Source organism: Larimichthys crocea, chromosome X (assembly GCF_000972845.2).
Source record: "Larimichthys crocea isolate SSNF chromosome X, L_crocea_2.0, whole genome shotgun sequence".
In the NCBI taxonomy this organism is placed as follows: Eukaryota; Metazoa; Chordata; class Actinopteri; family Sciaenidae; genus Larimichthys; species Larimichthys crocea.
Window position 1 is genome coordinate 10,781,081 of NC_040020.1, and position 12,911 is coordinate 10,793,991.

Genomic DNA, 12,911 nt, shown 5'->3' on the forward strand with positions numbered 1-12,911 from the left:
GAGCGATCCCGGGGGGAAATATGAACGCTATTTATCACTTCTGATCAGAATCAATTCGATGATCTGTTGTCTGTCATACTATGTACATGTCGCATCGTAATCCAATCCCACCTGTGATGTCGCTCCGGGGACCAGTGGCAGGTGAGGGTTTGACGGCGGTACACCTGTCAAACGGTTAACGCAGGTGTCCTAGGCGAGCTCAGGGAGGACAGAAACCTCGTGGAGCAGAAGGGCACAAGCCGTTGATCTGATTTCAGTATGCATACAGACCGTGAAGCTGGGCCTCACGATCCTTCTGACTTTTTGGGTTTTAAGCAGGAGGTGTCAGAACGTTAAACAGGGATAACTGGCTTGTGGCGGCCAAGAGTTATAGCGACGTCGCTTTTGATCCTTCGATGTCGGCTCTTCCATCATGTGAAGCCAGAATTCACCAAGCGTTGGATTGTTCACCCACTAATAGGTAACCGTGAGCTGGGTTTCGGCCCGTCGTGAGACAGGTTAGTTTTACCCTACTGATGATGTGTTGTTGCAATAGTAATCCTGCCCAGTACGAGAGGACACCGCAGGTTCAGACATTTGGTGTATGTGCTGGCTGAGAGCCAATGGTGCTGAAGAGACCATCTGTGTGATTATGTACTGAACGCCTCTAGTCCGAATCCCGCCTAGACGTCACGAACCATAGCGCCGCGGATCTCGGTTGGCCCCGGATAAACCGCCTCGGTCGGTGACAGCAGCCGTCGTTACAGGCTGGGGCGCGGCGGATGATGTCGCCCCCTCCTATCTCGACACCGCATGTTTGTGGAGAACCTGCGTGCTAAATCCCTGCAGACGACCTGATTAGGTTCGGGGTTTCGTACGTAGCAGAGGCGCCCCTCGCTGCGATCTATTAAAGTCACTTTGAAATGCCTTTTTTTCTCTTCAAGTTTTTAAAAGTATAAAGACAGAGCGTTATATGGTTCAGCATCGTTCTTGTTCAAAGGCGCTCTCCTGTCTGTCACTGTCATTAAAAAAAAAAAAAAACGTATAAAAGGTTCTATATAATTACAATACCTGCTTCCAGCGTCATTATTTAATTCCTTGTTAACTTGTTCGACTACCTTTTAACCGTATATTGGTCATCTTGTTTGTATCTGTTGGCTTTTAATAAGAGGCGGGGCCTCGGGTGGTGTCTGCCACGGGCCTCGGCAATAGTTTAACGGCCCTGGCTGGGAGACATGATCAACTTGCTCACATCGTGTTCTGGTCAAGTGTCGTACCCAACCCCACTGTACAGATGCTGAAGCGGAGATCCCACCTCTCCGACAAGGACTGGGCCTCAACCTTAATGATGGGGTCTTTAGGTGATCTCTCACCTCAATCAGTGCCTCTCGCAACATGCTAGCTGCCTCATATATCAGGGGCTTCAACACTCGTAAAACTTTACTTCTCCCACTTGTGTCAGTCCACATTTCAAAGGATGCCCACATGTTTTTCAATGGCCCATCTCTGCGTGGAGGCTGAAAAACAGGGGAAACGCTTGTGCAAGATGCCAAAATAATTAAGGCATCAGGGAAGCTTAGACGCCTCGGCCACAACCAAATCAGGTATGGCCCCACATGGCACAAAAGAGCTCTTGTCGTTCATTTGTAGAAGCCTGGCTTAACACCTTATTTTTCCCTTTCATGTTGCCTCCATTGTCGTAAGCCTGTCCTCTGCAGTCCTCAAAAGGGACTCTGAATAATCTAGTCTCTTCAACCTGGAGATGCCAAATGCGCCTGTTGAATCCTTGCCTCAAGAAACCCATGAAATGTTTTTTTTTTTTTTTTTTTTTCCTTTATGCAGGGCTTCTCATCTCGTGATCAGTGACACACACGAATACAACCGACGCTGTTGTGGGTGCTGGCTGATGTCTGGGTGCATCAAGAATAATGAGAAATATTTTGCCTGCTTGATGTCCTCACAATTTCAAAAATTATCTTGCTGCTCATCAAATTAACCAGTTTCGTTCTGTATTCTGTGATCTGAGGTAGTGGTGTGACCAGAGACACTTTTTTGGACCCGGTTATGGTGCTCCTTCATTACTGGGTCAAACTGTGCCATCAGTTCGCATTAGATGGCGTGAACAATGTTTCTGTACTTCCCCTTGTGCCAGATTTCGCACTGCAAGAGACTGAACAATCGCAGTCAAACCGGTTGGTCAACACTGCTCTCCATCCTCTCTTCTCAGCCTCTAGACGTGCCATCTCTGGTTGTCCCTTGTTTCCCCTTTTTTCTCGACTGACCGTTCTTTCCCTATTTCATGGGTTGAGGTGTTCTGTACTCGTTGTCGTGAGAGTGAGCAGCGAACTTGCATGTTTCCAGTCTTCAGGCCTGAGCTGTTAATTGCTTTGTTTCTTCTCATTTAGAAAAAGAGTTTGCGCAGAAGCAGAAAGGCTGTTGTTTTTCTCCGATAGGACTAACCAGCGTCTGGGAATCTTTTCACCATTAACTAATGTCTTTTGAAATATTGGTGATGGCAACTTCTTCCATCCAACTAATCCTTGGAAAAACAAAGTCAGCAGGTACCTCACTTGGTCCTCTGCCAACCAGCTGTGTCCGAATTTCTGTCAGTCGGAACTGAAGGCCAGTTTGCAGGGTCCGTAGAGAGGGGTCTCTCTTCAGGCACCGGGTTGGGAGGGTTTCGTGTTGAGGCATTTCTAATAAAGAGAAAATGATATTGTCATTGTATACATGTCATTCACAGCATTTATAGGTTACAAAAGTAAAAAAAAACATGCAAAAATGCCCACATACCCCCCACACACTCTCAGTATACACACACCTGAGAAATCATGTAAGGAACATGTGGCTGAGGAGGTAGATGGCCCTCATCAGACTCCCTGGCCATGTCTGGGTGCTGTCTTTTTTGGAAGCACCTGGCTCCTCATTTTTGGCCAGTGGTGCTCCAGCTCCAAAATATTTCAGAAGTGCCCCTGAAATACAATTGTAAGTTAGATCACACTCACATCACATGCATCAGATAGCCAATTAAAATTACCATGATGCCACATTTTAATACATTTGTTATCTATAAACTAGCATAACACCACAAATGATTTAAAAAGCTATATCACATGTAGCTTACAAAATGTCATGTCAATGTATATTAGAGTTGTTTAAGTTAGCATAAGTGTACAGTAATAAAACATTCCACAGTCTATTAAATTGCACTTGTTTTGCAAACACAGGACTAGATTGCCTATGGGTGAATTAGTTGCATACATGATTCGTCAAAATAGTGTGTAGTTCAGCCAAAATAAGTGACCAAAATACAGTCATCTTCTGTGGCTAATAGCAACATATTGGCAAGAGGCTATAAACCAGCTATAGCTGATGTCCCTTACTGTCACTCGCAGAAATATGCATACTTTATCTTGGCCCGTTTCTCCTCCTTCTTTTTCTTTTTGAACTGGGCACTGTAGCTCTACTTGTTTTTTACTTTCGTCCATTATGAAGATAATGACTCGACATTACACTCGTCATTAACCACTGTACCTTACCGTCGTTCACCCGTTCAATCAACCGTCACGGAGTCACGTAGTCACGTAGATAACTGAACCCCTTTTTTTTTTTATTACCATTTTCACATAACCCATAATTAATGTAGATATAGGGTCCTATGTTAATCTAGGAATGAAACACAATATTTCTTTGAAGCAGTTTGTGTTGGCCTCCTGCCGCCTGAGATCAGTTATCCCCGCCCCCCCTCCACCTCGCCAACCTCTGCAGTCGCAAGTTAGGGACGCCGGGTCGGCCGCGGGGGGGCACCGGGCGCATTCTCCGCGCTCTTGATGAGCGGTATAGAAAACTGGCAGTTTTTTTTTTTCCGGGCGCTCGTGCGCCCTCACGTAGGCGGCCGCCCCGAGGTCGGCTATCCCCCGCCCCCCTCCCACCTAGCAACCTCTGCAGTCGCAAATTAGGGGTGCCGGGGACACAAAAACGAACACAAAACGAAAAACAAAAAAGGATCTGCAACGCTTGGGAGTAAGTTACTAGGTTAACCTGCATGTCAGTATTTCTCTTACAGTCATTACATTACATGCATCTGCAGTTCAGTCTGTGTGCCCACCATGCATCTCTAACAAGCCCACTACCCCTACTGGACAGCAGCCCTACTCCACCTGAGTTCAAGCTGTACCGTCAGGTGATCCACTGGAGTACAACAGTATTATATTCTCACAACTCACAGTCCGCATCACTCCTTCAACTGCCTCATGACAGAATGTGACGAATAACAGTAAGCCATAATATAACATAATGCTGCAATTAAATGCTACTTCACATTGTTTTGGCTATATTAGCTGCTACTTTTAATCCGCGTTCATTCGCACTACACAGAGGCCAAACATGTTCACATTCTCACAATTCACCTATTATCTGCATGTCCTTTGGACTGTGGACTCAAAAGAAACCCACACAGACATACTGGATGCCATGCAAATTCCACACAGAATGGCCCCAGCTGAGGTTAAAACCAGGAACCTAACCACGCACCCTCGTACACCAATTTATCTTTCAACAGAGGAGGAGGCCTCAGAGATAGCCAATCACCCTGTCCTTCATCCCCTTCCAGGATACTGAACAACGATTCACACCTTTGTGACGACAGTCGTCCACACCAGGATTCAGGTGACTTTAACAACTCAGATGGCAAGTCGTCACAACAACAAGAAGCACTACCAAAACAAGAGAAAAAAACGGCCTGGTTAACGATCTCACTAAGCTGGGTATCCCCACTGGTCAATAAGAAAAAGCAAGCCTCTTTGATAGAGGTGAAATAGACAAAATTAAATTTACAACAAAAACTGAAAATGCCAGGAAAAGTTTAACAATGTGCTGCAGCCACCCAATATCAATGAGTAACCTGATATTAATTCTGTACTGATTGTGTTATTTAACTTTCCTTTTGACAGGACATTTTAAATATAAAGGAAATAAAGACTTTTTTTTTTCCTTGACTCATCAATGACACTAAATGACTCTTTTTTCATGGCATGCATGTCAGTTGACATTAGGAGTCATTGCTAACATTGAATAAAATGCCGTTTACCGTTTCAGGTATAACAGATGTTATAATTGATCCTGAGTTTTCCACAACATCCCAGCCATTCCGTAAAATATCAGCAGTTACAGTAAACTGAATAATAAACTCTTATTATTCTCTGTGCCTCCAAGAATTTTTTTTTGAAAATAATTGTATAAAGCAGTTAACCATTTTTCCCCCATATATATTATAATATATATATATATATATATATAATATTATATATATATATGTGTGGTGGTGTGTGTGTGTGTGTGTGTGTATATATGTGTGTGTGTATATATATAATATGTGTACTCACACCACACCCTCCTAATTAAGTAACACCACAATGTGCTTCACTTATCAAGTATTCTGGAATAAACTCTTGTGAATGATGGGTTGGCTCTTAAAAGAGCCGTTTTTTGTGAGGACATTGGTTTTGATTGAGGACAGCTCACTTCTTCTTGGGTGCTGCCTTCTTGGCTTTGGCTGGGCCTTTTAGGGAGCTTATTGGCGAGGGCCTTTTGCGGTCACTTTCTTGGGCTCTGTGGGCTTCTTGGGCTCTAGCTGCTTTTGGCGCTGCGGGCTCTGGCTTCTTGGGGATTCTTGGCTGCCGCTTTTGCTGCTGCTGCTTGGGCTCTTGGTGTCGGTTCTTTTTCTTTCTTGCTGCCTTTTATACCCCTTTTTCGCTTTTTTTTTCTTGCTTCGGCTCTGGCTTTAGGAGGTTTTGGCCGGCTTTGGCTTGGGCTCAGCAGCCGCCTTGTTCATCTTGAGGAGCCGGATGCCCGGTGCCCTTGTCTGGACAGAGTCCCTTAGCGACCAGAGCCTGATGGCGACTTAACGCGGGCCTTGTTCTTGTCCACATCGTAAACTCCGGCAGCCAGAGCCTTCTGACGGCGGCCAGAGACACGCCGCTGCGTCCTTGGATGCGGACACAGACTTGACGATGAGGTCTCTGACGCTGGGGCAGCCTTCTTCGGTTGGTCGCTTCTTCTGGCCGCTTTAGCCGAGCGGCGGCTGGAGCTGGGTTACTTCTGCCATCTTGTCTTCCGTTCGTATCATAGGACAACACAAGGTGTGACTGGCTTTGGAGAGCTCAGAGCAGCGAGGCTGCACTTAACAAACACATGAGAACCGTGGAGACTCAACCCAGCCCGTGGCTCTCTGTGCAGTCTGAACGCCGTGCCACTTGTGTTTTCTCCTCATCGTAAAACACTCTAAACTAAATGTGGGAGAAGAGCTGAAGGCTACAGCGAAGGGGCCGATAGCGCGACTTGTGTCTCTTCATGTTCAGGTCATGTAGAGCTCTGATGCTCTCTGCCATTTTGTTTGGGGGCCTCCAAACCTCACACATTCCCGTGTGACCAGCTCTGCGCGGCGACTTTTCACATCATTTCTCTCCTAAAATGTTTTTAGATCATCAGAGCTCCATCAAAGTCGTTTTCCAGCTGCCCCACATGTTGTTCAGAGACTCAAAGTAAAACAACCATCTGTGACGATCACTTGTAATAAACTGAAGTTATTCTGGTAGCAGCAAACACATGAGGATGGCCGGGCTTATGGTGCCAGACTTCATATCAGAGCTGCTCATCGTGGCTGCGAACATTTCTTCTGCTAGGATTATTATTTAATACAAATAAGCTGTTAATAATTATATACGGATAAATTAATATACAGTTACTATGTTTCACAATTTATTATGCTGCTATTAAAAGCTTCATCGTGTATGCACAACAAAATACGCCGGATGTTAAATTGAGGATTTACACTTGTTAAAAAACTCAGGGTAACTCAGCGTTTCTTTTCAGGGATGAGATAAATTAAAGTATAAAATAAAAAGTTTGATCCAAAAATGACCCAGACAGCAAACAGAAGTTATTCTGGTAGCCAGTAAACACACTGAGGATGGCCGAGGCTTATGGTGCGTGAACATTTCTTCGCTGAGGACTAAATTTTAAACAAATTCAGATTTCAGTTCAAATAGTCTCATCAGTGGATCAATTAGTAAATTAAATGCACACTCCTCCTGCCCGAATAGTACTTGTAGTGCATTTAGACAGAATTGTAAAACGATATAATACATATTAAGTTTAGAAATGAAAACATGTTGAGTCAATTTTCAGAGACCTGAGAAGAAAATGTATATCTAATCTCTGCATTTCCTTTTGTCAAAAGTTAAATCATAAAGATATGAACTATAAAATAAATTGCATAAGCACCCACCTGAATTTGTTTATGGTGATAATTTTCATGTACTTGTTTTCCAACAAAAAACTCCCAATTTTTAGAAGCCGAGAGGCCTGCAACATAAGCTATTCCTAACATCCTTGCTTTCATCAACCCACAATATTTAATATTTTAAAGTTACACTTACAAATTGTACCAGTTTACTTGATGCACCTTATGTTCTCATTCAGGCAATTAATCACTGAATTTAACTTCAGTATTACAAAGCACCCCTAATTAAATTACTTAAGCTTCAGATGCTTGCTCATACAAAGATGGTTCACACACCAAGTGTAACTATAAAACTGTCTAGGTAACCTAATAGACTTTACTTATGTGTCAGAAACCCTACTCAATTATGGCTAGAGATGAACAATGAAATGCAAGAACATAGTGCGATGTCATTTATTAGATCATTCTTAATAATGATGGCTTTGTGGTTTCATTGTTAGAATAAGCCCTTAGTTGAAATGGTGGGTGGTCCTGAAAAGGGCCTTTGTGTTGTCGCGGTAAACAGCGAGTTTACTTGGAGCTGGTGTACTTGGTGACTGCCTTGGTTCCCTCGACACGGCGTGCTTGGCCAGCTCACCGGGCAGCAGGAGGCGGACAGCGTCTGGATCTCCCTGGAGGTGATGGTAGAGCGCTTGTTGTAGTGAGCCAGACGAGAGGGCCTCTCTCGGCGATGCGCTCAAAGATGTCGCTCACGAAGGAGTTCATGATGCCCATAGCCTTGGGAGGAATCCCGGTGTCGGGGTGGACCTGCTTCAGGACCTTGTACACGTAGATAGATAGCTCTTTCCTGGTGCGTCTCCTCTTCTTACCGGTCTTGTGGCTTTAGGAGCTTTCTTGGAGCCCTTCTTCGGCGCTTTGACTGTCTCAGCATGTTTGCTTCACTGAGTTATTCATGGCCTCGGAACGCTTTTTTTTATGTCTTGAGGCAAATGGGCTGTCGTTGCTCGCCTACGATTGGCTGAGTTGTGCATAAGACGCATGCGTCAACTACCATCTGTCACGACCCTACGCCTGAACTGCCGTGCTTGTGAAGGTTCAGCAGATATAGATAGATGTAATAGATAGATAGATAGATAGATAGATAGATAGATAGATAGATAGATAGATAGATAGATAGATAGATAGTAGATAGATAGATAGATATAGATAGATAGATAGATAGATAGTAGTAGATAGATAGATAGATAGATAGATAGATAGGACCTCATCTTCAATCAGCATTACAAAACCTCTGACTCCTCTTGCAATCAAACTTCCTCTCAAAACTGTTTTTCGTGTGCTGAACAAACACTGTCTCAAACGTAAACAAAGCCATCAAAATGATATACACTATCAAGCAGTCAGTAATCAATACACCAAAAATATAGAAAACACATTGTACAAAACATATAGTTCTCAGGGAGTACATTTTTCATCTCAAAACAAATTTCACATTCATATAGGCCATACAATGTGTTTATTGTACAGTACTGTAGGCTATACAGTATACATACTAAAAGGGACAAAAAATCTTGCCCTCTTCCCCTCATCCCCACCTCGCATACGCACTTTGTCCTCCACATAGTTTCGGCGGGGATGGATGGGCCAATACCTACAACAGACAGAAGGGCCGTCCTGATGGACGTCTCTTTGAGCAGACAAAGGGATTGTAAGGAGTGCCCCTCAGATATAAATATCCAGGTGTCCCTATATTCGGGGTCTTTTCTCCCATCTTTCACTGCTCGCATGTTGAACTGACCTTTTCTTTGCAATGAAAATAAAAAACCTTGTCAGCAGGCAAGTCTCTTTCATTTCTTCACGACGCAGCAGAGGAAAATTTCCATAACAATGACATGTGCGTTAGAGTGCAAAATGTGTTTTGAAAATGAGATGTGTTTAGAGTCAGTGAAAAGTGTAAGTGAGATCTGCAAATTGTGTTTTACCATGTGAATGGTTTAAGGTATTGAACAACAGACTGCACAATTGCGTTCAGGCAATGAGAACTTTGTTCAGCCAATGGGTTTTGTGTTTAGCAATTGAGAAAAACTGTCAACTAACCCAACACCAGCCAAAAAAACAAACAAACAGAAGGCCGGGCAATAAAGTCACACAAATACAACTCTAGAGCATAAAGCTTTATAGCACCATAAAGCTCAGCCCGTGAAAAGGAAAAGACACAGAAAAAATCTGTAGACAACAAACTAATCCCCAGATTAGCAGCTGATTAAAAAAAAAATGAACTACTGGGTGCTTCTAAAATGAAATGACATCTGGAAACATTCACAATTAAGAGTAAACATAAACAGCACTAAAAGTAAAAAGTTTTATCTTGAAGGAGGAGTTTATTAGGAGTGTCCTGAAGGTAAAAAGAGTGTCAGATAGAGTGATGAGTCTGAAGCTAGAACTGAAGGTGTGATGTTCAATGTTGTTAGTGAGTATGCTCCACAGGTAGGATGTGAGCTGGAGGAGAGAGGACATTCTGGTTGGACCTTGATGAAGTGATGCAGAGCATCCCTAGAGGTGAAAGAGTTGTTATTGGTGCAGACTTTAATGGACATGTTGGTGCAGGAAACAGAGATGATGAGGAGGTGATGGGCAGGTTTTGTATCCAGGAGGGAACGCAGGTGGTTGATTTTGCCAAAGGGAAATGGCTGTAGTTAATACTTTCTTTCAGAAGAGGCAGGAACATAGGGTGACCTTAAGAGTGGAGGTAGGAGCACACAGGTGACTACATCTTGTGTAGACGGTGTAATCTGAAGGAGATCAGTGACTGCAAAGTATGGCAAAGTGTGTGGTATAGCCAGACAGCATAGGATGGTGGTGTGTGGATGATGCTGATGATGAGGAAGATAAAGAGGGCAAAGGCGAGCAGAGGACGAAATGGTGGAAGCTGAAAAAGGAAGAGTGTTGCATGACTTTTAGGAAGGAGTTGAGACAGGCTCTGGTGGTCAGGAGTGCTTCCAAACGACTAGACAACTACAGCTAATGTGATCAGGGAGACAGGTAGGAGTGTACTTGGTGTGTCATCTGAAGGAAAGTAGATAAGGAGGCTTGGGTGGAATGAGAGGTGAAGGAGTGTGTACAGAGAAAGAGGTTAGCTAAGAAGAGGTGGGACACAGGGACTGGACAGTAGACAGGAGTACAGAGAGATGCAGCATAGGTGAGAGTTGAAATGCAAAGGTCAAACAAGGGCTTACGATGACTTGTTGCTAGGTTGGACGTAAGGAGGGAGAGACTGATCTATACAGGTTGGCAAGGCAGAGAGACAGAGATGGGAAGGACGTGCAGGGCTAGGGTGATTAAGTAGGGTGAAATGTACTGACAGGTGCCAGTAGTGTTATGGGAAGTGGAAAGAGTACTTTGAAGAGTTGATGAATGAGGAAAATGGAGAGAATGAGGCAGGAGGTGACTGTTGTGGACAGGAAGTAGCAAAGATTAGTAGGATGAAGTGAGGAGGGCATTGAAGAGGATGAAGAGTGGAAAGGCACTCGGTCTTGATGATATACCCGTGGAGGTATGGAAGTGTCTAGGAGAAATGGCAGTACATTTTTTGACTGGGTTGTTCAACAGGATCTTAGATTGTGAGAAGACACCAGAGGAATGGAAGAGAAGGTGATGGTGCCCATTTTAAGAACAAGGGAGATGTGAGCGGTGTGGCAACTACAGAGGAATAAAGCTGATGAGCCATACAATGTTAAAGTTAAAGTGTTATACAATATGGGAAAGAGTAGTTGAAGACTGACTAAGGGCAGAAGTGAGCATTTGTGAGCCGCAGTATGGTTTCATGCCAAAAAAAAAGAGTACTACAGATGCAGTATTTGCTTTGAGGATGTTGAAGAGAAGTACAGAGAAGGTCAGAGGGAGCTGCACTGTGTCTTTGTAGATCTGGAGAAAGCTTATGACAGGGTGCCCAGAGGGAACTGTGGTATTGATATGATGTCTGGAGTGACAGAGAAGTATGTTAGAGCGGTGCAGGACCTGTATGAGGGCTGTAAGACAGTGGTGAGGTGTTGCTGTAGGTGTGGACAGAGGAGTTCAAGGTGGAGATGGACTGCATCAGGGATCACGCTCGAGCCCCTTCTTGTTCGCTTACTTAGTAATTTTAATTAAAAACTATATTTAGCCACTGTAGTGCTACTTACATTTTGTTCTCAGTACAACACTGGTTCGTGTGTAGTATTTCGGGGGATCTATTAGAATTGACGACATTGATAGTATGTTTTCATTAGTGTATAATCACTCAGAGAGTGTGTTTTTCGATTTATCGTGCATGCTTAAATGGGTATGGCTGGGTTATTCATTTTGATTTCATTACCATTACAAAGTACCTCTGTTTCAAAATAGTTAGCTTTAGGTGCTTGCTCATACAAACAAAAATGATTAAACATCACAAAGGTGATATCCACACTAAACCCAACATATGACAGATAACTGTTTAATGATGGAGACATAAATTAGTGATGTGTCGGTTGCGAACGAGCCGGTTCAAAGAGCCGACTCTTTAAGTGAACGATGGGAGCCCTGGCTCCCGTCCGTCCGTGAGCCGTTCTTTTTTTTTTCTTCTTTTTACTTTTCTCTTTCGGAAAATACCTGCGGGACTGTGGTGTGTGTGTGTGTGGTGTGGTGTGTGTGTGTGTGTGGTGTGTGTGTGTGTGTGTAAAATATCAATAGCCGTCCTATTCTAAGTTTCTATGCTTAGGTGTTTCTATCTGCTTTGTGTAGCAGGTGGTTCTTCAAGCAGTTAGTGCATTCATTGGGTGGTTTCAGAAGTTACAAGGGATTTTACAACTGTAAATGCAGTTGGCTACAGCAAATTATTGAAATTCAAGTGATAGTGTTCAAATACAAATCACAAGAAAAACAGTGCCAAATTTGTCTCATTAGAAAAGGTAAAAAGATGAACCACTTGGAAGCCGAGAGCCGGCTCACTAAAAAGAGCCAGAATTTCCATCACTAACATAAATCTAGTCTAGGTAACCCCATAATTAATAAGACTTCACTACCTGTCGGAAAACCTACGGCTTGGAGATGAATAAGATGCAAGCGTACTAGTGTGACGTAAATGAGTAATGACGTTGTCAATTAGAGTTAATGAACCATGGCTTTTATAAATTCGTTGTTAGAATACAGCTCTTAGTTGAGTGGTGGGTGGTCCTGAAAAGGACCTTGTGTTGTAAACAGCGAGTTTACTGGAGCTGGTGTACTTGGTGACGGCCTTGTTCCCTCAGACACGGCGTGCTTGGCCAGCTCACCGGGCCAGCAGGAGGCGGACAGCGGTCTGGATCTCCCTGGAGGTGATGGTGAGCGCTTGTTGTAGTGGCAGACGAGAGGCCTCTCGCGATGCGCTCAAAGATGTCGCTCACGAAGGAGTTCATGATGCCCATAGCCTTGGAGGAGATCCCGGTGTCGGGGTGGACCTGCTTCAGGACCTTGTACACGTAATAGCATAGCTCTCCTTCTGGTGCGTCTCCTCTTCTTGCCGGTCTTGGTGGCTTTAGAGACGGCTTTCTTAAGCCCTTCTTAGGCGCTTTGGCTACCTCAGGCATGTTTGCTTCAATAATATTTTCTGAAATGGTGAGCGGTTCATCCTCAGAACGTTTGATATGTATGTTCTGATACAAATGAGGCTGTGCTGTTGCTTGTAGGGATT

The 12,911-nt window shown here is 43.9% G+C and overlaps 1 protein-coding gene and 1 pseudogene across 1 annotated transcript; both read right to left on the reverse strand.

The window, feature by feature from the left end:
* Positions 1-7,736: 7,736 nt before the first annotated feature.
* LOC113746530 (histone H2B type 1-P-like) lies at positions 7,737-9,819 on the reverse strand (annotated as a pseudogene).
* A 2,561-nt stretch (positions 9,820-12,380) lies between these two features.
* LOC109138241 (histone H2B 1/2) lies at positions 12,381-12,807 on the reverse strand. Its single transcript, XM_027282547.1, is given in 7 exon segments — positions 12,381-12,481; positions 12,484-12,517; positions 12,519-12,565; positions 12,568-12,597; positions 12,600-12,709; positions 12,711-12,774; positions 12,777-12,807. Coding segments are annotated over 7 exon segments (417 nt in total).
* Between the last annotated feature and the right edge of the window lie 104 nt (positions 12,808-12,911).